This window comes from Coptis chinensis, chromosome 6 (assembly GCF_015680905.1).
Source record: "Coptis chinensis isolate HL-2020 chromosome 6, ASM1568090v1, whole genome shotgun sequence".
Classification (NCBI taxonomy): Eukaryota; Viridiplantae; Streptophyta; class Magnoliopsida; order Ranunculales; family Ranunculaceae; genus Coptis; species Coptis chinensis.
The window spans coordinates 45,550,541-45,576,650 of NC_141461.1; the positions used below are offsets into that span (position 1 = coordinate 45,550,541).

At 39.2% G+C, this 26,110-nt stretch overlaps 3 protein-coding genes across 5 annotated transcripts; all 3 read left to right on the top strand.

Annotated features, from left to right (window-relative positions):
- Positions 1–387: 387 nt before the first annotated feature.
- LOC147493218 (uncharacterized) lies at positions 388–1,299 on the top strand. The gene has a single exon (XM_086567786.1). The coding sequence runs from the start codon at positions 388–390 to the stop codon at positions 1,297–1,299; it is 912 nt and encodes a 303-aa protein (XP_086423912.1).
- A 16,831-nt stretch (positions 1,300–18,130) lies between these two features.
- On the top strand, positions 18,131–18,886 carry LOC147493219 (uncharacterized). Its single transcript, XM_086567787.1, has one exon. The coding sequence runs from the start codon at positions 18,131–18,133 to the stop codon at positions 18,884–18,886; it is 756 nt and encodes a 251-aa protein (XP_086423913.1).
- A 1,111-nt stretch (positions 18,887–19,997) lies between these two features.
- Positions 19,998–26,110, top strand: LOC147493220 (Tetratricopeptide repeat (TPR)-like superfamily protein). 3 transcript variants are annotated; one of them, XM_086566835.1, is made up of 5 exons: positions 19,998–20,839; positions 21,295–22,564; positions 22,711–23,134; positions 25,577–25,659; positions 25,816–26,110. In XM_086566835.1, the coding sequence occupies exons 2-3, from the start codon at positions 21,433–21,435 to the stop codon at positions 23,025–23,027; spliced, it is 1,449 nt and encodes a 482-aa protein (XP_086422961.1). In that variant the 5' UTR covers positions 19,998–20,839; positions 21,295–21,432; the 3' UTR covers positions 23,028–23,134; positions 25,577–25,659; positions 25,816–26,110. The 3 variants fall into 3 exon arrangements, with proteins under 3 accessions (XP_086422961.1, XP_086422959.1, XP_086422960.1); XM_086566834.1 differs by adding an exon at positions 24,343–24,419 and having other exon boundaries at positions 20,760–22,564; XM_086566833.1 differs by having other exon boundaries at positions 20,013–22,564.

A 26,110-nucleotide genomic window follows, 5' to 3' on the forward strand; every position in this document is an offset into this window, starting at 1 on the left:
TGCACCCAAATTATTCACAATTCTAATCACAACAGGGTGCCTAATCTCTGGCTGCTTTGGAGGCATGATGTGCTGGCCCCAACTTTACACAATCAATTGAGCCAACACATCACGGTAGAGTCCCAGAATGGGTTGATTACTATCATTCATGCAAGTTCAGTGTATGTGAGACGAAGACATTTATGGGCGGAGTTGAGTAGTCTAAACTATTCGTCTAGAGCATGGCTTATGATAGGCAACTTCAATGCTTATGTTAGTCCAACAGAAAAGAAAGGTGGAAGAACTCCCCGGTCTGTAGCAATGACGGTCTTCAGAGATATGGTAAATTCAAATTAGCTGATGGAGGCTCCTCACTTTGGGTTCGAATTCACTTGGTGGAATAAACAGATGGGAGTGGACAAGGTTGTGGGGAAGTTGGACAGAGCTTTTGTAAACACTGAATGGAATCTTTTGCACCCAGGTTGGAGGTACAGGGCGCTGAGTAAGTTGTGCTCTGATCACTCACCCCTTGTTGGCTGGACAATCATAATCCCAAGGCCCAGGAATGTACCCTTCAAATTCTTCAAGATGTGGACTACTGACCCAAGCTTAAAGGATCTGGTGCTTCAGAGTTGGTCAGAGCCCATAGAAGGACACTCAGTTTTCATGCTCACCCAAAAGCTTAAGCGTCTGAAAGGTGCTTTGAAGTGCTGGAATCGAAATATCTTTGGGAACTTAGGCACAAAAGTTAGAGAGGAATCTGAGGTTCTAGAGACTATGCAAAAAGAGTTGGAGAGGAATTTCACTGATGCTCTGGCCACTGATCTGATTAACCAGGAAAACAAAGTCGAGGGCTTGCTAGAGCAAGAAGAATCCTTTTGGAGGCAGAAATCCAAGGTAAAATGGGACAATGATCTGAATAAAAGTACTAAGTTCTTCCACGCCCTAGCTGATATGAACAGAAATAAATCTTACATTTCCGAACTTAGAAACACAGAGGGGGTGATTCTCTCTGATCAAAAGGAGATTGGGGATTTCATGGTGCGACAGTTTTCTAAGAAACTGAAAAGAGTCGAGCTGCCGATGGATGACGAGCTTATCAAGTTGTTGCCAAGGTCTGTGACAGACGAGGATAATGTGAGCTTGACTCGGTTGCCCTCTCTAGGGGAAATAAAGAAGGCAGTTTTTTATTTGAACCCAGATAGCTCTCCTGGGCCGGATGGTTTCACAGGTCACTTCTTTCAGACTTTCTTGGGGGTTGGACATGGCCAAGGCGATATAATATTTTTTCATCAGAAGTCGCATTCCGCGAAGCTCTAATGCAAACTTCTTGGTAATGATCCCAAAAGAAAAGGACGCGAATAAGCTGGATAGATTCAGACCGATATGTTTGGCAAACTTCGGGTTCAAGGTCATTACAAAAATCTTGGCTTCAAGGCTAAATACTCTCGCTCAGAGGATCGTCACAAAAGAACAATATGGGTTCATTGCTAATCGGAACTCTTCTCAAGCTGTGGGGTTGGCTTCTGAGCTTGTCAATGAGCTGCATGTCAGGAGACAAGGTGGAAATATAGGCATCAAGCTGGATATTTCGCAGGCCTTTGATACTCTAGATTGGAAATTTCTTTGGGCAGTTATGCAGAGAATGGGGTTTGATGAGAAACTGATAGGGTGGATTCAGGGGGCTGTAATGAATAATACCATTTTGATTCTTTTGAATGGAGGTCTGATTGGTTGTTTCACAGTGGAGAGAGGGCTCAGGCAAAGAGACCCACTTTCGCCGATACTTTTTGCCTTCGTTGAGGATTGTCTGAGTAAGGGGCTGGAATGGCTTTGCGTGAACAGGAAAATTCAGAGAATGGTGATACAAAGTAATTACTCCAGCCCTACACATCTTATGTTCGCTGATGATATATTTATCTTTTGTAATGCAAGAAGGAGGCAGCTCATTAATCTCATGGAGCTTCTAGACTCCTATCAGTTGGCTTTGGGGCAGCTAATAAGCAAAGCTAAATGCAAGATTTTCTTGAGTCCAATGGCACATAGAAGGAAGCAGGATATTGAGGATATCATGGGCATAAAAGAGGGTTTCCTACCTGAAAGATATTTGGGTGTTCCCTTAACTGTGGGCAGGGTTACAAGAGCAACGTTAGCGCCTATGGTTGACAAGATCAGGAAAAGGGCAGCCAGTTGGGTGGGAAAGATGCTATCCTTCAAGGGTCGAGTGGTTCTGGCTAAGCAGGTTCTCAATAACATACCGGTACATAACATGGCTATTTACAAATGGCCAGTGTCGATGATTAAAGAATGCGAGGGTATTATCAGAAATTTCATTTGGAGTGGCAGCCCATCGGAGAGGAAATTCATCACAGTAAAATGGCAAAAGGTTTGTCGGCCAGAGGAAGAGGGTGGACTGGGCCTCCGTAAGCTCAGAGATATAAACCTATCGATGCTCATGAAACTTGCTTGGAGTTTATTAAACGACACTTCGGATTGGTCAGAGTTCATGAATGGAAAATACAGGAACAAATCGGGGGGTTGGTCGACCCATAAGAAATCTACAGTGTGGACCGGTCTACAATGGATTCTCAGAGAGATGGATACGCATCAAGGGTGGATCATTTGGAAAGAAGAGAACATAAGTTTATGGAGGGATGATAAGAGCCCAAAACTGTAGTTCTAACCCTTTAACAGTCATACTTTTGGACCAATTATGTGAGTAATAATTAAGAGTTAACACTGATTTCGTGTTTTTATGCATTTCAGGCTTCAAAGTCCATTATGTGCAGAAATGTGCCACTTTAATGAGATAAAGGAGAAAAGGTCGGTTACTAAGGAGTTCCGTGATTAAAGGCCAAGATTCAAGAAGATAAAACCTTCCTAAAGCCCGGTCAAAAGCTAAAAAGTCGACACGGGTAAACAAAGACACAAGTCGTGAGAACTTCCGAAAGCCGTATCTTTGGACTCAGACCTCGGAATTGGGCCTACCTTATGTCAAAACGACTGACTCGAAAAGAGCTTTCCAATGGTTTAAGCCTTGACCCAATCAGAGGAGCAGAAGTGGATGAAAAGTCTGTGGAAGCCAACTACAGCTGAAGAGGCCTTTTGATTTGAAAAGAATTGGGTTTTGGGCGATTCTCGGCCCAAAACATGGCTCCAAGCCCATGCACGATTTTTGGATCTGAAAGTATAAAAACAAAAGTTTAGCTCTTTGTTAATGGTAGCTAGTTAGACCTAAAATAATATAGATAATTCTAGATCTGTTTTCATTAATTAAATTAAGCTTTAGTTCCATTTTAAATTCTTGTTTTAGATTAAGTCTTTGAATCATTGTTCTTGATTGATTAGATAAATAAAATAGTTGTTTTCGCAATTTCGAATTGTGTTATTTCAATTTATAGATCTGATTTTAATTCTTGTTGATTATCATTCCGTAGTTTAAATAGTTAAATCATTGTTAGTTAATTTAGTTAAGTTAGAATTTTAATATGATGGGTAGTTATAATGAAATGGGAAATGATGGTTTGATGACTCAAGGCTAAAACCTCCATTAGAGGGGTTGATGAAGCCTTGATGAAAACTTAGTGGTATAGTGTAGAAACATTGTAGAATCTATTCCAATCTAGAAGGTTAGATTGATTCGCCATGAGAATGGGTGGACGACCTCACATGCTAGTTAGTACTTTCGGTAGAAATGCCACGAACACTAGGGATTAGAACTCGAATTTCTTTGCAGTAAGAACGTAAGAATCGAGATACAAGAATCTATGTTAGGCTATTAAGTTGGATTCGAGGTGGATTCAATTCCCCTCTAATCCTTTATCTAGATTCAAGCACAATCATATTTCCATAGCATTCGTAGTTAAATTCAAGTAATCAAATTCAGTAAGTATCGTAGTATATCACCTTCGTAAAGCTCTCATTAACTTAAGACCGACTAATTAGATTAGAAAACAATTACATGCTAGAGCACTAGGAGTGGAACGAATTCGTTACTCCACTCTATTTCGATAGACTTGAGAGTAGGAAACTTTGATAAACAAATAGTAATACCAAGATTAGTTTTAGTTTTACTTACGTTTTGAGTTCATTGTTCATTTCGTAGGACTATTCAAATTTTAGCGTTTATCAAATGGCGTCGTTGCCATCTTAGTTGCACTTTAGCATTATTTTCATAGTAGAATTAGTCATTTTTAAGTCCCATTAAACCCACCCACCCTTGTTTGATTCATACTGTGGTTATTCATTTCAGCGTTGAAAAAAAATTCTGGGAAAAATTACACGAAAGGATCGCGCTATATAAGGAGCCGCTACCGCCTATAGTCTGGACTTTGAGCGCGACCCGCCCTCTTCCTGAGCGCGACCCGCCCTCACTTACTGGACTTCGAGCGACCGCGCTCTTAAAACCACGACCAGCTCCGCGTCTTGGACTAGGAGCGATGACCCTCTAAGCAAAATTTTGCGGATTTCTACGAGGTTTGTTTGAACCCGATTTTTAAGTTTTTCAGTGTTCTAACTTGTTATTTACATCGAACACGCCAGTAAACAAGACGCTATTCATAAGTTTAAGCAAGGACGCTTTCAGGTATTCCTTTCTTCTATACCTCGTGATCTCCGTTAGAGGTTCATACTAATATATATCAAGATTGTTTGGGTTGTTTTCAGTATTTAGACTTAGACTTGCATGAGATTAAGGTCCGGTGGGAGAAAACACCGAACGTAATTAACCGTCAACAAACAAACATATCGAGTATACCAATCATAACACCTCTAACTACTATTCCACCAACCATACGACATAATGGGTGAAGAAAGAGAGACTCCTCTCTCCGACTTCTACAAAGCTTTGAGCGATAGCCCTAAATCTTGCATCATTCTAGCAAACCCGGGGGGGATTTCAATCCCCCAAACATATTTAATTTGTTACCGTTTTCCATGGTTTAGGCCATGAAAAACCTTACCAACACATGTCGGATTGAACAAGTCCTTACAACATTCCATCATCCTACGGTTGGTGCGGAACAAATTAAACCGGGGGTATTTCCCTTCACCTTAGCCGATAAGGCAAAGCGTCTTGGTTAAGCGCCTAAGCTTTAACTCGTGGACTCATGGGCTAAACTTGTTGCCTATTTATGGAACATTTTACCCACCCCTAAAACGGACCAAATGCTTTCCAAGATTCATTTCTTAAAATGAGAAACCCTCATGAATCATTTTTCGAGGCTTGGAATCGCTTTCACCGATCCGCTAATAGAGTGTCCACACCATAACCTAGCAAAAGACACGTTAGTTAATTGCCTTTTTCAAAGGACTTCAACATCACCATAAAGAAGTCCTTGACATAATGAATGGGGGTAGTTTCCTAAGTAAAGGAGCTCCTCGAGGCTTATAAATTTTAGAAGAACAAACTAAACGCAATAATAACAATTGGAGTGATGATATCCCCCTCGCTAGTTCTTCTTCAACAGGTTAAGGCATTTGGTATGTTTGAGATGAAACCCGACCTTAACTTAAAAATTTATCGAATCTCTAACTAAAAAAAGTAGAGGCTATTTCTATTCAACAAAAGCCTATTCCCCGTCATGAATGTCAACTCCAACCCATGTAATTTCGTTTGAGTCCCGAGCACCTCGACTCCTATTGTCCTCTCGCCTATGACAACAACAACAATTAGAGCAAGATAGTGTTTGCTCCATTAATAACTATCCTATTCCTAATGCCCCATGGAGACAACATCCCAACTTTAGTTGGCTTAAACAATCAACAAGTTACAACTCTACAGGGTTTAATAACCAAAATGTTAGGCAAACAAACAACTATAATCAAGCTCCACCTAGGCAAGGACGGGGACAAGGTCGTGGAAATTATAATAATTATAACAACCAAGCTAAACCACGACAAAGTGTAGCACAAGGTCAGAATAATTATAATAATTATAATACCAATAGAGGTATCGTTAGGTTAACAATAGTAACTATCAAAACCTACCCATAAATAATCAACGTGAGATAGTTCGGTCGCACCACCGTGACTACTACACCTACACAACCGGACCGTGATCGACCCCTTTATCTGAGGTTACCCAACAACTTTTCCAATCAATGACTCAATCAAACCAACAGATATTACAATCCATAAATCGGGCATACAACAGTTAGCCCAAGAGAAAGCCCAACCAAAAGGTGTTTTCGTGACAAAGCGATACCAAACCCTAAAACAACAAACACAAACCTTTGAGGTAAACGGTAATACTAGTACGGAAACGACAATAGTAGGTGACCTAAATGCCATCACCACTCTCCGCCTCGAAAAGTGGTTGATAACAAAGTAACTATGCATATAGTTACCCCCCATCGGCCCTCCCCTACACCGGATATCGAACTAGATAATGAAATAGAAACTGAAGAACCTACCACCGTAGAGGTACCCGGTTAAACCACAACCTAAGAAAGAAAGCCAAGGTTACACATCAAGTCGAGCCATACGCTAAATATAGAGTTTAAACCACCATTCTCTCAAAAATTAGCCATGCTAACCGGGGATACCAACTTCGAGGATATTAGGAACGTTTTCAAAAATCTAACGATAAACCTTCCTTTTCTCGAAGCTATTAAAAGCTACCTAATCACGCTTAAGTTTCTTAAAGAGTTGTGCACTACTAGGCGTAAGACCAACATACCTAAAGACTTTTTAACCGAACAATTCCGACTTTATCGAAAATAATGGAATTGTAAAGTACAAGGACCCTGGTCGTCCTACTGTAAAATGCACCTTAGGAGATTCCCACACGACGACCGCTTTATTAGACCTGGGGGCGAGTGTTAACTTACTCCCGTATTACTTGTATAAACAAATAGGTCTACAGGAAATGCAACCTACAAAATAACGTTGCAATTAGCGGACAGGTCTATTAAGTATCCTAAGGGTGTAGTGGAAAACGTGCTTGTTAAGGTTCAGGATTTCTACTATCCCGCTGGATTTTGTTATCCTCGATACTGAAAGTCGCTAATGACTCAGATACCGATCATCTTAGGGGCCCTTTTCAGCAACCGCCAACACACTTATTAATTGTCGCGATGGTAAGATGTCCTTATCTTTTGGCCATCTCACGGTTGAGGTAAATGTTTTAAAATGATGAAACAGGTTACGTGATTCGATCTATAGATGGGGAGGTTAGCATGATCGAGAGCTTAGCTCAAGATTATTTTAACAACACGTTTCACGAAAACAATATGTACAAATTCCTTTCTTTTGGAAAGTTAGATTTTGTAAATGACTCCTACTTAGAGGAAGTCAACACCATCCTTGAGTCCATACCAATTGTAGACACTTCGGTTGCTCCACATATTGAGTATGAAGACTTGCTACCTAAGCAAGTATTCATTATGTAAAATGAGGACCCCGACGAAACATCTATTGATTTTCCTTCCACCCCAGTGCTTAAACCCCTTCCCCCAAAGTTAAAATATATTCAACTCGATCCGGATGGTAGTCATCCGGTAATTATATCTTCTCTGTTATCTATGGATGAAGAGACACATTTAATCCGGGTGATTAGGGAACATCGGTCTGCGATTGGTTGGTCCCTAGCTGACATTAAGGGAATTGACCCCTAATGTTTGCACTCATCGTATCCATTTGGAGGATAACGCGAAGACTTCTCGCGAACCTCAGCGTCGCTTGAACCCTGCCATGAAAGAGGTGGTTAGGGAAGAAGTCTTACGATTACTCGATGGCGGGATCATATACCCCATCTCTGATAGCGAATGGGTAAGCCCCATTCATGTAGTTCCTAAGAAATCGGGGAGTTACCATGGTTTAAATAGCGAGAAAAGGTGACTATGTTGTCACACAAGGTCCTATGAAATGGAGGATCTGTATTGATTACGACGTTTAAATGCTATGACACGAAAAATCACTTTCCTTTACCCTTTATAGATCAAATGCTTTCGAACGCCTAGCTGGTCATGCTTTTTATTGTTTTTCGGATGGCTACTCGGGCTATTTTCAGATTATTATTGATATTGATGACCAAGAAAAGACTACCTTCACATGTCCTTTGGAACGTATGCCTATAAACGAATGCCTTTTGGCCTTTGTAATGCTCCCCGAACCTTCCAAATGGGTGTATGCTTCATATATTTAGTGACATGGTAGAGCGTTTTATGGAAGTTTTCATGGATGATTTTTCTATCTATGGAGACTCCTTCACGCATTGTTTTGTCTAACCCGCCTAAGGTTTTGACAAGGTGTGAAGAAAAGAGCCTCGCTTTTAAACCGGGAAAAGTGTCATTTCATGGTGAAAAAGGGCATAGTACTAGGTCACATTGTATGTAGTGATGGCATCGAAATAGATAAGGCCAAACTAGATAAGATAGCGACTTTACCCTAAACCACGCGGACCGTCCGGTGATATTAGAGCCTTTTAGGCCATGCGGTTTTTTATAGGCGATTTATTAAAGACTTCTCGAAAAATAGCTAGGCCTTTAACTAATCTGCTTTTGAAAGATGCAATCTTTGATTTTAATTTTAACCGTAAGCAGGCTTTTGAAACTTTAAAAGCGCGCCTAACCTCTGCACCAATTATACAGCCTCCCGATTGGTCTAAACCTTTCGAACTCATGTGTGATGCTAGTGACTATGCGGTTGGTGCGATCTTGGGACAAAAACTAGATAATAAGTCCACTGTCATTTATTATGCTAGTAAAACATTAAACGATGCTCAACGAAATTATTCAACTACGTAAAAAGAATTCTTAGCTGTCATTTATGCTTTAGATAAGTTTTGTCCTTATTTGGTTGGTTCTAAAACTTTAGTTTTTACACCTTTACCACGAATTCTTAAGTACCTTCTTGCAAAAAGGATGCTAAGCAAGAGATTAATCCGATGGATCCTTCTCTTGCAAAGAGTTCACATTAGAAATAAAGGACAAAAAGAGGGTCGAAAACGAAGTTGCCGACCACTTATCTAGACTCACAAACGACGATCGATCGATTCTCGAGTCCATCTTTGGACTCTTTTCCGATGATGAGCATCAGATGCCATTTTTCAAAGCACCATGGTATCGACATTGTAAATTATCTAGCGGCTGATGTTATGCCTTATAATTGGTCAAGAAATGAACGTAAGAAGTTTTTTGCCGAGTTAAGTTATACTTGGGATGAGCCCTACCTTTTTAAGTATTGTGCGGATCGATTATTCGTCGTTGTATTCCCCCCGGTGGGAATACAATGAAGTTCTATCGCTCGCCATGACAAAGAGTGTGGTGGCCATTTTAGTGGGATGAAAACAGCCGCTAAAGTTCTTCAATGTGGATTTTATTGGCTTACCCTTTTAAGGATGCCCAAGTGCATTGCAAGGCGGTATTCGATTTGCCAACAACTTGGGCTTAATCACTTAAACGTAATATGATGCCATTAAATCCAATCTTGATCGTAGAAATTTTCGACGTTTGGGGCATTGATTTCATGGGTCCTTTCTCGGTTTCCCACGGTTTCATTTATATTCTAGTTGCCGTGGACTACGGTCTAAATGGATAGAGGCCCTAGCTTCGTCGTAGCAATGACCATAAGACCGTTGTATTTTTTATTAAAGAATATATTTTCTGTCGGTTTGGCATTCCTAAAGCCATCATTAGTGATGGTGGAACACATTTTTACAACAGAGTTGTTGCATCCCTAGTGAAAAAGTATGGAGTTACACACAAAGTAGCAACTCCTTATCATCCACAAACTAGCGGACAAGTAGAAGTTTCTAATAGGGAAATCAAAAAGATTTTAGAAACAACTATAAACCCTGATAGGAAAGACTGGTCAAAGCGTCTATCGGATGCCTTATGGGCGTATAGAACTGCTTTCAAAACTCTTATAGGTATGTCTCCCTTTAGACTTGTATTTGGGAAACCATGTCATTTGCCCGTTGAATTAGAGCACCGTGCTCTGTGGGTTATAAAAAGCCTTAACTTCAATATTGATGAGGCAGGTGTCAAACGCAAGTTGCAATTGAATGAGCTTGAAGAAATCCGTAGCGATTCGATCGATCTCAAGAAGGATTATAAAGCTAACATGAAGCGGTTCATGATAAGCATATCTTGCGCGAAAAGAGTTTGTGGTCGGTCAAAAGGTTTTGCTTTACAACTCCCGTCTACATGTTTTCCCAGGCAAACTAAAAACCCGTTGGTCTGGCCCTTTTCTAGTTACTGAAGTCACCCCTTACGGGGCAATTACCTTGGTAAATCCAAATGACAATGAGACGTTTCAAGTTAATGGTCAACGGTTAAAACATTTTCATGAACTTCTGTCCCCTCGATGTAGAGGAAGTCCTTTTACAAGACCCTGTCTCTATGAGGACTGACCCTTGACATTTGGTGTACTTACTTTCATTTCCATATACTGATAAGTGCACCATTCAAGTAACCGGCCCTCCCTATGGAGTGTGTGGCTGTAAGTACCGGATCCTAAGTCCACAGTTCACATAATTCACGTTTTCCACTTTTGCATGTTTTCTCGGTTTTTGAGTCATGTTCCTCTATGAAGTGAATTATGTATTTATTGTTTTTCGTGTTTCTTATAATAAACAAATAAAATTAAAATTAAAATTCTTAAAATCATAGAAATAGCAATCCAACAAGTCTTGGGAATCTGACTTTAAACGACCCACGTTGTAAACAAATTTTGTGTTTAAAAATTTGTTTGGGGGGGCAAGCAGTCGATCTTTCCATCGATTGCTCGAACTTTCCATTGGTTTTGTTTAGGCCCATTAGTTCAATTGGGTTGACATAATCTAAACTTAGTTTTCCTTCGTTCGCATAACTTACGTCACACACGCACTTCGAGGCGTTCTTCCACCCTCTTATACGTCACCCATGGTTGGAATTGAGTGTTTTATGGATCATTGGATTGGAAATTCTCTACTGATCATTTCCATAACTCATTCGCCAAAATCGGGCCACTAACGAAGCGGCAAATTGAGTTTGAAATTGCGCGAAAAATCGGAAAATTTCGCAATTCAAAATGGGCTTGGGCCCAAACCGCGACGACGTTAGCGTCTCCTTCCTTCCCAACCCACACGCACAGTGTTTCCACTTCAATCCCAAACCGCCGGTTACAAGTTTGGAAACCAAAATAAAAAAAAAAAATAAATAAATATAGAGAGAGGGAAGAAAACCTAACTACACCTACAACAAGGAAATCAAATCCACCTTAAATCTTCTCTAAACAATCATCACCACCAACCCAACTTCGAAAAACACCCACCAATTATAGTTTCCACCACCACCACCACCGCCACCAACGCCGTTTTTAGTAGTTTTCTTCAAAACTCGCCTCCCCCACAGTCTACAAACCATTAGTAGTCTAAGAAATTTCAATGGCGCTACGATGTAGAATTTTGTCGAACACGCGTTTGCTTCAAGCGGTTTGGCCATTTTACGGACGCCGGAGATGTTCAAGAGACATTGGAACGGATTTGTGGTACTCAACTGAGGAGTTCTATCACTATGATTTGGTAGAACAATTTTAAAAAAGCGAGAATTGGAAGGGATAGGATTTTCATAAAGTTAGGAGGAATGTGGAGAGAAGTAACTTAGCGACCGGTTGTTAGTTGAATGTTAGGAATTACGCTTTGAAAGCAACCTAGTAACGACAATTCGGGAACCCCAAAGATATTTGGAGTTCCCGCTTTGATGAAGGATACTATCGTGGAGGGTGAATACAATCCGACATCCCATTACGCCCCATCACCACGAGAACCAATCAACCGGTCAGTAGCTTCGGTGGATTGGTAGGAACGCCCCGGGAAAGACAAAACAGTTGATATCGGCCCGCAATATGCGCGACGTTCTCGGATTTTGCAAACAAAGAAGTATAATTTCTGCATCCTTGATTTAATGTTTAATGTGATTCGAGGTGGGGAAGAGTTTAGCGCCTCTTCCCGTATTGATCACTAAGATCATGCTCTCCTTTAGTCTGTCGCAAGATCTGCTCCTATTAAGATCAAACTGCATTCTAATGCAAGTATCTATACGGATTGCATCCAAGAGACTTGGTCGTTGTCCGAAGAAAAATGGATGAGTCGGAGGATGAAAGGGAAGATATGACATGGATGGATGAAGATGCATTAGAGAAGTGTAATTCTAATGTAGAGCGCGATGCAAGTGTTGCAAACCGCCTTCATGTGCGTTTATGGTATTTGTGGAGATATCCGAAATAGGCGGATAGTAGTTCAAAAGAAGCAAGGGAACCTTCAGAGGAGATTTGAAATGCTCGGAGGGGTTCTGGACGATATCTTGTATAACATAGAGACTGTCCACCAAGAACAACAAACCCAGTATGCAGTACTTGGTACTGAGATGGAAGCCCAACGCTTGTTCCGAATAAAGATGCTACGACGCATGCCACCCGTGGAGGACTCTGTTTCAGCCGAGTCCGGCAGGCATGAGCGTCGTCGCCAAAGGACAGAGGGTTCAAGCCAATCTCCATCTCGGGTCCATCATCATCACAAAACTAGGTGTTCACCGGTTGGAGTTATTTGTTATTTCATAATTTTGTTTTATTAAAAGGATTTTAATTCAGTAGTTAAATTTAAATAGTAATGTGTTTATTTAATGTTGTTTGGATTTATATTTTATTTTATTTTTAATATAATTGGTTATTTTCGAGTACTGCTTGTTTTATCATTTATCCCACCTTCCCGACTTGTTTGGGGGTGGAAATATTTAGACCGAGCATAAGTCGTTATATGATCATATATATGTACGTTGTCTTGGAGGAAAGGTTGATAATTTGGCCGATGTCGGCATACCTATGACTTGTGTGGTGGTAGCATGAAATCTAGGAGAGTTTAGAAGTTACTATTCTAAATCTAGTATGAAAGATACCAGGATTTTTAGGAAATCATGAAAATGGCTTGTTTCCGTTTTCGGTTTTGGGAATTTTCCTATTTCCGGAAATTGCCTTCAAACAAATAGGGAACTTCCCGATTCGTTTTGGAAGCTCATAACCTATTTAAACTCCCTTCTTTCTACACTAACAAACCACAATACATTCCACCATCATCCCGCACCATCCACTCCAAGTTTTACTTTCTTTTTCATCTAAACTCCGGTTTCGGTTACGAACGGCTAGCGCTGCAAGGCTTTGTCGAGGCCGGCGCGCTCTTTTTTTTTTGAAAAATTTTGTTTGTCGCGCGACTACCCGCCATTGGACCCAGAAGCGACGACCGCCCATAACAATTCGTGCCATAACATCATAATCGCATTTACACAAGAGCGCGACCGGGCCTACACCTAGATACGGCTACCTGGTTTTTCGTGAACGCGGAAATTTCCAATTTTCAGACGGTCATTCCGGATTTTGTGGAACTGTTCAAAGAGTTATTGTGATGACATCTCCTATAGTCATACCCGAACAGTCTTCGAAGATGTGTTGGGCACCGGAGACCTATGGACACCGGTTCGCGGCATAGGATCCTACAGTTAGGATGGCGCCATTCCATCGGTAAGTGATGATGAGTCATATTCACCACAACTTACCGCTTATTTCTATGACCACGTTAAATTCTATTGTCGGGGATGGAGATCAAGAATTCTCCGTCAGAGTCGATGACACGACACATGAATTCAATAAAAATTTGGTCGCCTTTAGTTTTAGGAATACCAATACCGATCCTCGTTTCACACATGGGCATATATGACCGATAATGCATATCTTTATGATTATACATATTTCCATGATTATTATGGGGAGGGTATTTCGAGTAATGGACCAGGGGCGATATATAGTATTGCCCTTGGTAGCCTTTCCTTAAACGTAGGCACCACCATGTTATTTATCCCGATGAATATTTTGGGGAATGGCGGTTCACTACGCAAAACAAGATGCTGGTGACATTTTCCTCGCTTTAGCCGGGGGACGCCGCCACTATGACATTCCCCCGAAGTTTTGGTCACTAGTCTTAAGAGAGCCCAAACCATGAGGCGTAAGTATCTTCTTATGCCTGTGTTGGTAAAGCGCGATCATCATGCGTAGTTGTTTATTCAGATTCGTGCACAATTCACGATTGGAAAAGGGTTGAAGTCATGAGACCCACCATAGGGTGGTTCGCTCATTCGCGAATAATGACTTGGCTAGGATGGTGCAGCCTCATTTTGGTCGCATTACATCCCATCGGACATAATAACACTTAACAAGGTTAGCATTAGTAGATGATAAATGGCGGCAAGCTTGGCAAGTTATAATGGACTGGCAGGATGCGAAGGAACCTCATATCTTTAATGAGGAGGAGGATGCTTAAGAGAGAGATAAGGTAAGTTTTAGTTTTTTTTTTGGTGTCTGCTTATGTCCCAAGCAATTTCATTTTTGTTAACCCCATAATGGGTGGAACTCGTATAGAGTTGCGTCAGTTTATTTCCTATAGTAGTACGTTCTAACTTTGTTTTGCAGATGTTCCTGAATTTCACACGTTTCAATGGTATTTTTTCTTACCCTCTTTATTTACAATACTTTGAGGACAAAGCATGATTCTTGTTTGGGGGGGGGGCATAGAAACACGTGTAATTGAGGCATCTGTTAGGATATAAATATGTATAATATGCATTTGTTTTCTAGTTAAAATTTTAAAAAAAAAAATCAAAAATATAAATAAATAAGTTATGCTATACACTTAGGAATATTGTTATTGTTTTCTTTCTCCATGTTCTTAACAATCTAGAAGTCTCACGTAGCTTTTGCATCAGAATAATTGTTAGAAACTTAGGTTAATATATAGGTAATAATCTTTGCGTCTATCTATAAATATATTACATGAGCATCTATGATTGTTAGCAGTAAGTTTCTGAAATCTAGGCTAGAGTACTTATTCTACAAATCCTGTGAGAATATAGCCTAAAGCCTTATATGAGAGAAACATTTGAGAAATGACACAAGGGAGAAATAAAATCCGGATAGAGATATCACACGTCCACTTGCTTGATCACTATGCCATATCCTAAGCGAGAATTTAGGCCCTTTTTGGATCGATATAGCCAGAAATTCAAACCTATGAATTATTTTCCGCTAGTCGCCCCTATGAGCCTTTCTTTAGCCTTCCATAAACCACAATTCCTTTACCTTGTTACAAAAACAAAAACAAAAAAAAAAAAATAAATCAACCTACCCAATTTAGAATAAGTTTGAGAATAGAATGAGTGAAGAAAGAAGAAAAGAAAAACCTGTGTAAACAAAAATTAGTTAGTTGCTTCAGAAAAAGAAAATAAGTTTCCATCCAAGGAAAAGAAAAAAAAATAATATAGAAATAAATAAAAACTCCAATAAAAGGGAGTCAAAAGCCAAAGAAAAAGAAAAATATGGCTAAGGATGGAAACAAAGTATAGAAGCAAAAGAAAATAACAAAGTTTTCTCTAAGTTACATAATATGAAGACTCTATTATCTCAGACTTGTCTTTTTGAATATCCATTTCCTTCCTTCTTAAACCATCTCCTAATCCCCGCAACACCTAATAAAGACCTCTAGCTCAATTAGGAATAGGTTAGTGTGATAGTAAGTGGCAGATGTGTTTGATCGACCCCGGCTTCCTTGTTGTCATTGAGATTGTAAGGTAAAGTGTGCCCACTGCAAACTGGAGCAGCGAAACTTGAGTGGAAAAATCAGAGTGGTTTTTGTCTTGACATTTATGTGAGGACCTACTTAAGGACGCTATTCCGAGTTTTCAAAAACGAACCTGCTAGGCATTTCATAGTATTACTCATAGTATATATATTTGTATCATAGATGATTGATTATTATGCATATATTAGTTTAGGTTTTTGACTTGGTTATTTTTATTTAATTGCTAGTGAGATGTATAGATAGTTGGGACATGAATGAGGAAAATAATAGTTTTATTTCTTAGTCGTTGTAGTATAGTTGAAGTTTGTGAGTACCTTCACTAGAAAACTCTCACGAGGCTATAACTCGTCCACTAGGGAATTCCTAGTGGTTTAAGGCCTTGTTCAGATATGGTCAATGCAATCACACTCAGCGAAACGAGAGTAGATAGAACTCCATTTTTGGTCACTTATTCTAATTTCTCATCTTTGCTTGAGGACAAACAAAATGCTGTTTGGGGGTGGTTTGATAAGAGCCCAAAACTGTAGTTTTAACCCTTTAACATCATACTTTTGGACAAATTATGTGAGTAATAATTAAGAGTTAACACCGACACGTGTTTTATGCATTTCGGGCTTCAAAGTCCATTATGTGCGAGAAATGTGCCACTTTAGTGAGATAAAAGGAAAAAGGTCGGTTACTAAGGAGTTCCGTGATTAAAGGCCAAAATTCAAGAAGATAAAGCCTTCCTAAAGCCCGGTCAAAAGCTGAAAAAGTCGACACGGGTGAAACAAAGACACAAGTCGCCAGAACTTTCAAAAGTCGTATCTTTGGACTCGGACCTCGGAATTGGGCCTACCTTATGTCAAAACGACCGGCTCGGAAAGAGCTTTCCAATGGTCTAAGCCTTGACCCAATCAGAGGAGCAGAAGTGAATGAAAAGTCTGTGGAAGCCAACTGCAGCTGAAGAGGCCTTTTTGGACTGAAAGAATTGGGTTTTGGGCCTGATTCTCTGGCCCAAAACATGGCTCCAAGCCCATGCACGATTTTTGGATCTGAAAGTATAAAAACAAAAGTTTAGCTCTTTGTTAATGGTAGCTAGTTAAACCTAAAATAATATAGATAATTCTAGATCTGTTTTCATTAATTAAATTAAGCTTTAATTCCATTTTAAATTATTGTTTTAGATTAAGTCTTTGACTCATTGTTCTTGATTGATTAAATAAATAAAATAGTTGTTTTCGCAATTTCGAATTGTATTATTTCAATTTATAGATCTGATTTTAATTCTTGTTGATTATCATTCCGTAGTTTAAATAGATTAAACCATTGTTAGTTAATTTAGTTAAGTTAGAATTTTAATATGATGGGTAGTTATAATGAAATGGGAAATGATGGTTTGATGACTCAAGGCTAAAACCTCCATTAGAGGGGTTGATGAAGCCTTGATGAAAACTTAGTGGTATAGTGTAGAAACATTGTAGAATCTATTCCAATCTAGAAGGTCGTGATTCGCCATGAGAATGGGTGGACGACCTCACATGCTAGTTAGTACTCGGTAGAAATGCCATGAACACTAGGGATTAGAACTCGAATTTCTTGCCGTAAGAATGTAAGAATCGAGATACAAGAATCTATGTTAGGCTATTAAGTTGGATTCGAGGTGGATTCAATTCCCCTCTAATCCTTTATCTAGATTCAAGCACAATCATATTTCCATAGCATTAAGTAGTTAAATTCAAGTAATCAAATTCAAGTAAGTATCGTGAAGTATATCACCTTCAGAAAGCTCTCATTGACTTAAGACCCGACTAATTAGATTAGAAAACAATTACATGCTAGAGCACTAGGAGTGGAACGAATTCGTTACTCCACTCTATTTCGATAGACTTGAGAGTAGGAAACTTTGATAAACAAATAGTAATACTAAGATTAGTTTTAGTTTTACTTACGTTTTGAGTTCATCGTTCATTTCGTAGGTAAGACTATTCAAATTTTAGTGTTTATCAAGGGATAACTGGATAGGGGAGGTGATCATCGGAAACCATATCCAGGACAAAAGGCTTCTGCAGAAACTCAAAGCACCACTCAGTGCTTGCATTCAGGGGAATCAATGGAAGTTCCTAGACTCCCTGAAACAAATTCTTAACAGCCTTGGGGTGGATTTAAGTCAGCTGCAGCTCCCGGATTAGCACAGAGAAGACAAAAGAGTATGGCGCCAATCCACCAATGGCTTGTTCTCGGTAAGCTTGGCACATAAAGCAATAAGAGAGAGGGTCAATGGGCCGCTGTGGACCAAGTTTCTCTGGTTAGCTGAGGTGTTGCCAAGGACGCATGGGATAGGATGGAAAATACTTCATGGGGCCATGCATACAGACGAGAAACTAAGGGCGAGGAGTTTTCAGTTGGCGTCTCGCTGCTGCATCTGTACAGAGGCTGAGGAAACGCAAGACCATCTTCTATTTGAATGTATGTTTGCACAAAGGTGCTGGGAGCTCATAGCAAAGAACATGCAGCACCACACGAAGATTGCAAATAGGGAGGATATGTTAATAAAGTGTCAAAATGAAAGCCCTCTCGCGACACGGGATCTATGGGAGGCGTACCGCAATCACTTGTTTGGTTGCTGTTTGGAGAAATAGAAATGGGGTCTTATATGGCAGCAAGAAGTCGAACATAAGCTCTATCATGTTTCAAGTTCGAGGAGCGGTCAAAAGAGCATATGACCGATCGAAGAAACACATGAACAATTCCACCAGAGACTTGGAAGTTCTGAAGGCCTTGAAGTTACCGGCAAAGCTAAGGAGGGCTCCACGCATACTTGAATGCTATTGGGTAGCACCTCCCAGTACCATGATTAAAGTGAACGCTGATGGCTGTTCACGAGGTAATCTGGGAATTTCAGGTTGGGGCATGCTTCTTCGAGACAATACCGGCAAGGTTATTGGTGCATATATTGGAGGTCTGGGCATTGCCACTAACTTTATAGCGGAGAGTTTTACGATAGTGGAGGGCATTTCAAAAGCAGTGGAACTGGGATGTAAACATATATGGGTGGAATCCGACTCTATTGCGGCTGTGAAATCTTTTCAAAATGATCAGGTACATTGGCAGATTCGAGCAGTTTGGGACAAAGTAAAAGGGCTCGCGGAATGGATCATTGTGACTAACACTTGGCATGAGGTTAACTTTGGTGCGGACATTTGTTCCAAAGAAGCAGCACACTTGGCAAAGGGAGAGAAGAAGTGGTGGGATGGCAGGCCTGCATTCATGCATAGAATTGAAGATATGAATACCATGTACTATAGATTTGTAAGCTGAGCTTTGAGATAGTGATTGACTATCAATCATATCTATTCTTTGTATTTCGAAAATTTTCTTTTTAATACAATTACCCTTAGCAAAAAAAGGTTGACTGTGATACTTTTGCAGCCGAGTTGGGAGTTGGGACCATATTTAGTGCCACATGAATAGAAACTATACTATGAAAAATGCATAGCTCTTTTGGGACTAAAGTCACTGCTATTCAGTTATAGCTTGCTTTTAAATGGTCCTGGCTATGGTGGCCCTTTATCTTTCCCCATTTAGCAGGAAATGTATCGTCTTCATAGAATGATAATAATTCGCAATCATCAGTTGTCCGATTTTGAATTGTTTTTATCCTTTCTAATCACATTGTGGGAACCATTCTTTCACCTGAACTGTCAATTTAATAATCCATAGAGGCCACCTTTTTTCTTTAATATTTATTGCTTTCCAACTCACGACGTCTACCTGTCCTTTTGGTGCTTAGAAAGAAATTATCCAATTACCTAAGAAATGGCCAACCTTATTGTGACAAATCAAGGCTGTAAGTGTTTGTATTGGTCTCGGTGAGTTGACCTACTTGATCAGTCTTCACTTGTTCTTAGTGTGTAGTCGGATATTAAATTTAGACAGTCCAAATTGGGCATTAGCACATTGTCGTCAGTCTTCGAATAATACGAGTCTGATACAAATTCATTATATTGTTAGAGAAAATGTAATTTGTTTATATTGTTGAACTTGGACTTGCATGTTAGACTCTTAAACCAACTATCTACTTTTCAACCTTGCAATTTTTTCGGTACTTCCAAATTGATCTATGGAATAGTAAACTTAATTCTGCTTGGATTCTGTTGGAGCATGTCCTTGTCTTGCTGCGTTGTAGACTGTGTGTGTGCCTCCTGGTGCCGACGATTGCTGCGCCTAAAGCTACCATAAGATTTTTTACTCATTTGATCACACTTAATACAAGATAGAGTCTGGAAATCTAAGGGAGAGAACAGAAAAGTAGCCTATATGAGACTATGAGAAGAAAAATAGCCCATATCAGTATCAGTAAGTAGAAACATAGCATGTGGTAAGAAAAGCAGCCTATGTAGTGCAGTAGTGGACCTTCCCAATTTTCCTTGCTACTTTTTTTTTTGAGAACAGTTGGGGTGGGCTGCAGCCCATCCCCCCCGCTCTTCTTCCCCTAGATCCTCCCCTTGCTGTAAAACTTACCAAGTTTTCTTCTTTGCGATAACAAAATTATGCTGGAAACCTAGCTAGTACAAAATTGTTTCCAATAACATAAATAGGATATATATGCATTGCAGCCCTTTAAAGTTGTATCATGTTTTTTGTTTTTTTTTAAAAAAAAAGGTGTATTGTGCTGTTTCTTCAACTCCATTAAACTAATTTTTTTTCCCGAGTGATCAGATCCTTAGACTTAATTATGCTGCCCATAGTGTGTTTGTGAATGCCAACTTAGCGTACATGTTGTGCTAGTTGCTACCATTTAACTTTGACTTCTTATTGGCAGCTTTTTATGTCTTGCAATACTTTCTGGTGAACAAATCTGTCATAGACATTAGAAAGTGGTGTATATGAATATATCACAGTTGAGACCTATAAGTGTGTATTTCTGTATGTACTTAGTGACTACTTCTTCCTAGGTAATGTGAGAATATTGATGTCAGTCCACACGACCCAATCGTAGCCACGCATCTTCATGTTGTATGTGCTGATTTCTTGGTAAAGATGAATGTAAAGAGAAGACTCAATATTTTATTTTTGTAGTTAAGCTAGGAAAAGAAATGAGTATTGACCTTAAGGTTGTATGTACTCATTGTTCAACCAAATAAAGTTTTAAGCTAGAAGAAGAAATGAGTATTGTTTATTTAGAAATTCATTCATACTCAGATGTATTTACTCTGTGCTATTTTTTGTTTTTCAGGTAGTTCTTTGTTGCAGTATACTACTAGTGTTTAAGTAAGCTTTGAAATATTTCAAAATTGCGTATATATGTGAAACGGTATTTGTGAATTCTAACAAATGAGATGAGAGCTCAAAATCCAAAAGAAGTAGCAAAAAAAATAAGTAGAGCACTAATCACAGCATCAAATAATTCAAATCCGATTCGGTCATGGAACCCATCACTAGAACAAAAACTCCACCAACTCGATTGTCGAAGTTCACTAAACCCATTGCTTGTTGCCCAAGTAATCGACCCTTTTCTTCTACACCACCATTCTCTTGCACTTGGTTTCTTTAACTGGGCGTCTCAACAACCAAATTTCTCACACTGTTCACTCACTTACCAATCTATACTCAAATCTCTCTCCATTTCCCGCCAGTTTAACGAAGTTGAGAAACTCATTAAAGATATTAAAACCCATAATGTGCTTCTCCATCCTTCGATTTATCGCGCTGTTATTGCTTCGCAGATCGTGGGCAAGAAAGCTCGTAATGCGTTTGTGATTTTTAATGATATTGGTTCATTTGGTGATGAGATTGGACATGAGGTATGTAATTCGCTTTTAGCTGCACTTGCTTCGGATGGATATGTTGATTTTGCGAAGACAATGTTTGATGAAATGTTTGTTAGGGGTATTTGTTTTAGTACTGTTGGGTTTGGTGTTTTTATTGGGAAGTTTTGTAGAGTTTGTGAATTAGATGAGTTGTTGAGATTGGTGGAAGGGGTTAAACGATGTGTTTCAATGATTAATGGATCGGTTATTGCGGTTTTGATTATTGATGGACTTTGCAAAGTGGGTAGAGTACATGAGGCTTCAAGAGTGCTCGATGAGCTTAGAAGTAGAGATTGCAAGCCTGATTTTATGGCGTACAGGATTGTAGCCGAAGCTTTTCGAGCAGAAGGTGAATTTGTAGAAACTGAGAAAGTCTTGAAGAGGAAGAGAAAGTTTGGGGTGGCGCCGAGGGCCAATGATTATAGAGAGTTCTTATTAAATTTGATTTCCGAGAAACGGATACAGGAAGCGAAAGAATTGGGCCAAGTGATTATTGAAGGAAACTTCGCGATTGAGGACGATGTACTTAATGTTTTGATAGGTTCAGTTTCAGCTATAGATCCTCCTTCAGCAATTTTATTTTTTAAGTTCATGATGGAGAAGGAGGGGTTTCCTTCCCTTATAACTTTGAACAACTTGAGTAGAAATCTGTGTAAAAAAGGAAAGACCGAGGAATTGGTGGAAGTTTATCACATTCTATCTTCTAAGGATTACTTTTCGAACATGGAGAGGTACAATATGATGATTTCCTTCTTGTGCACCGCAGGACGAGTGAAAGAAGCTTATGCAGGTATTCAAGAAATGAAGAAGAAAGGATTTGGTCCTGATGTATTCTCATATAATTCTGTAATGGAAGCTTGTTGTAGAGAAGATCTCCTGCCCCCTGCAAAAAGGTTGTGGGATGAGATGTTTGCAAATGGGTGTTGTGGGAATTTAAAGACCTACAATATTCTTATTCGGAAATTATCCAAAATGGGGGAAGTGGAAGAGGCTCGCTGTTTATTCAACCACATGTTAGAGAATGGATTAGCCCCTGATATTGTAACATATACATCCCTCATCAAAGGCCTTTGTCAAGAAGCAAAGGTTGGAGCTGCTTGTGAGATCTTCAAAATGTCAGTTGAACAAGATATAACTCTTGCCCAATTGATTTTGACAGCGTTAGTCCATTCTTTGTGCAAGGAAGGTAAATCGTTATTAATACGCTGTAGCATCTAAATCAGTAAGCATTTGGAGTAAATTTTGCATATTTCACAGTTGCAGCCTTATAACTATAGGTGTTTATGGAAAGTTTTGATTTTTACTAGTCCACTAAGCTCTTGGTACATGCAGGTAACTCTCTTGCAGCTTCAAGGTTGATTCGTGGTCTCCCTCCTGATATTATTGATCATGAGTGTCATGTAGTTCTCTTAAAGGGTTTATCGGATTCTGGGGACACAGGGATGGCTCTTGAACACATACAGTGGGTTGGAGATAATTCACCTTCCATCCTGAAAGCAGTATCTGCAGAACTAGTTACATCTCTTTCTTCGTCTTTAAAGCCAGGGCCAGTCGTCCAGTTGATACGGGTGATGATGGGAAAGGGTCTTGTTTCGTATGATGATACTTGGATGGATATTTGTGATGAAATATCACTTACAAGATGTTAGAGTGGTCATACACTAAAGTCAGTCAGTCAGTGTGATATTATGCCCCGGTTTATTGTCCTTGCTCAATGGATACAGAAAATTAAGTGCGCATGAGTCATTTTTCACAGGTAATATGTATTTCCTGAGATTTTCTTCTTGAAGTTTAAGAATAAAGTACTTAGCTATCTCATTATATTTTGGCTTTTGCAATTTAGAAAAATGTCAGTTTTCCTAAAAGTATGGAGAACTAGAGTAGTTTTCTTCTTTTCTTTTTTTTTTATAAGTAATCTTTATTCAGAGGGTGTGCAAAGCACAAAAAGTACAACTGGTGAGTGAGATCCTCAGTTGAACATGAAACAAGGAAAAGAAACTACAACTCCTTACTCAATAAACCTACCAGCACATATCACACGCCATTAATTTCATTTGGCCAATCTAATGTAAGGTCTCTAAACCGATAGTTGTCCCTTTGAAAACCAGTGGACATCCAGTACCAAAGCAACCCTTTCACTTCTAACACTGTTTTGAGCAGAGAGGGACTTGTTTCTAAAGATGTGGTTATTCCGCGTCTTCCACAACACCCATATTGTCGCATATGGTAATAGCCTCCACAGTTTGGTTCCAAATCCCACCACATCTGTAGTTGGAAACAATAGGAGTACAACAATCGTCTAATTTACACACAATACATCTGTACATAGTGGTGGAGGAGGTGAAGAAAAGAATTGGCAAGTGCTAACCATCAAAAATTGGGGGGGAAATCTACTCAAACACACAGTCCACTTGTCTAGATCCAGAAGTGACTTATCTAAGGAACTAAATCATGTTCCAAGAGACCTGTTTTGTCTAGAATGAAACACAAAATAAATTTGTAATGATGGTCTGCACTCTGCAAGAGCGAAAATTAGTTGGATATATATGGGGGTCGTTACCTGTACTCCAGTTAAAAGAACTCTAAAAAAACTCCACCACCAGGAAAAAGAGAAATGAGTTAGAGGCTGATTTTTGGTGAAGATGATCTCCCCACAATAGAGATCTTTCTCACAAAAAAATCAGCTTATGTGAACACGTCTAACCTTGAAAAAAGTTGTTTATATAATTACAGACTTATAAAAGTGTCCAAACATTTTTTGTCAGCCCTTGTATTGGACTACTTTCCAAGACAAAATATAAGTTGTTACCAAAAAAAAATTAGAAAAAATCCATCATCAAATTCACAATTGTTATGCTGTGTGGCTTCTACCATGCACGATAATTGATACCTAATTTATATTGTTTTAATGGAATGATATTTGTTTCGAGGACATGATGACTGTAACCAATGTTGTGCTTTCAGAAATCTACTGTACTATATCCATATGGATAACCTGCACATACATAGGCTAAGGGTAATGGACTGGTCTCAATTACTTAGTAAGTGGCAGGCCTTCACTTTTATATGATCTCATTGTAGTCCAATGGCCCATACCTACGTTTGCTTCTTTTTCTATATCCTAGAAATACAGGTTCCCCTGTTTTTGTTTTTGTTTTTTTTTTTTTAAGTTTGTCTATTTTTTTTTAAGTTGAAATGCAGTATCCATGCTTAATAATGTAATTCCTCGTTGTTGAATAACGTATGATTTTTATTTTATTTACGGTACTCAGACGACCTTCTTGTATTTCCTGCTATTTCATCTAAGTTACCTCGAGTCATACCGTCATACCGATAACAGAACTTAGCCTGAATCATTGGAGTAGTTTAGCCATGGCCCCATGACCTTGAATTTCTCTTATTGGCATGAAGTGGTGAGTAAGTTGGGGGATTGTGCTGGACACCTTACCATTAGCAGAAAGAAATCTCACCAAACATTATAATACAATAGGAAGTATGTAGAAGAGGGATGTAGCTGCACTTATGTGGAATGATATACTAAAGTTAGAGAACCCAGGGTAACACGTCATTCCCCACTTTGATTAAATTTCTTAGCCTTCTTTGGAGGTGTACTCTAATAAAAATCTGGTAGAGAAAATTTTTCTATTGCAAAGGTAATCCACTTTTATTCTCTTTAACAAAGATACCCAATTATCCTCTGAATAGTTGGTTTTGACTTTTGAGCTTCCATTGGCTTATTGGTTAGCCTTCAGATTTCTTTTTTCAGGCCAATTATTAAGTCTGTCCTCCATTAGCTAATGAGGTTTCCATAGTCTTTTCAGAGAAAGTGGGGTGTTTTAATATGTACTGGGGCTGTACTTTTGTTAAAGTAGACTTCTCATTATCCAATATTAAGGAGGAAGGAGGGTGTATTAGGATTTAATCAAATGAAAAGGCGTACACGCGTCAACATGTGCACTTTAGTACTTCAATTGAAATGATCCCCGTTTGTTCATTGGAAAGGGGATTCAGTTGAATATCAGACAAGACCATCCAAAGATTGTTAACATTTTATGAGTTGATTTATGACTCGTGAGGATGTGGATGTGTTAACTCAGGTTTTCATTTCAGCAAACATTGAAGATATTACCCTATAATAGTGCAGGGAAATATTCTAGTATATTTTGTTTTAATAAACTTGTTAAAAAACTTTCTGCAGGGAATGCTCTCCACAATCAGGTGCTAGGCAAAAGAACTTGAAGCAATATGACTAAGGGAGTGTTGATGTGAAGAGGTCTAATGGTATGTTGGTATATGCTCATTCTTTGGTTTATAATGAAAAAAGTGTTGTTGGTTTTTACTTCCCATCTAACTTATTATATGATTTTCCCTTTTAAATGTGGATTCTTATTTATTTATTTATTTACTACTGTTTCAAATGTATGTTGCTTTTTGCAGAAAATAGAGCCCCCTTATGGATTGATACAGTGGTATCTAGCATATACGATAGATTTGCCTTTTATTGCAAGTGTGAGCTGGATCTAGTCCTGAAAGCGTCCCAAGTTCACCACTTCTGCTTATGATTAAGTCGTACTCCATTTCTGTCGCTCAATGTTCAATGTTTGACAATCATATTCATTGCCAAACGCAATAAGTTGTATGAGGTTGAATAATGGGATGGAATTTTGTGGTCACCCATCTCTTTTGGGAGAGATTTCTAGTGACATATATGGGCACATATCTTTTTCATCTT

What these genes read in the sequence shown, in the direction of transcription:
- LOC147493218 (XM_086567786.1), top strand. Translation starts at nt 388, where the DNA reads ATGGGAGTGGACAAGGTTGTGGGGAAGTTGGACAGAGCTTTTGTAAAC.
- LOC147493219 (XM_086567787.1), top strand. Translation starts at nt 18,131, where the DNA reads ATGAAAGCCCTCTCGCGACACGGGATCTATGGGAGGCGTACCGCAATC.
- LOC147493220 (XM_086566833.1), top strand. Translation starts at nt 20,908, where the DNA reads ATGAGAGCTCAAAATCCAAAAGAAGTAGCAAAAAAAATAAGTAGAGCA. An exon ending in CCATTCTTTGTGCAAGGAAG is followed by an intron (nt 22,565 to 22,710) that starts GTAAATCGTTAT and finishes TGGTACATGCAG; the next exon opens with GTAACTCTCTTGCAGCTTCA.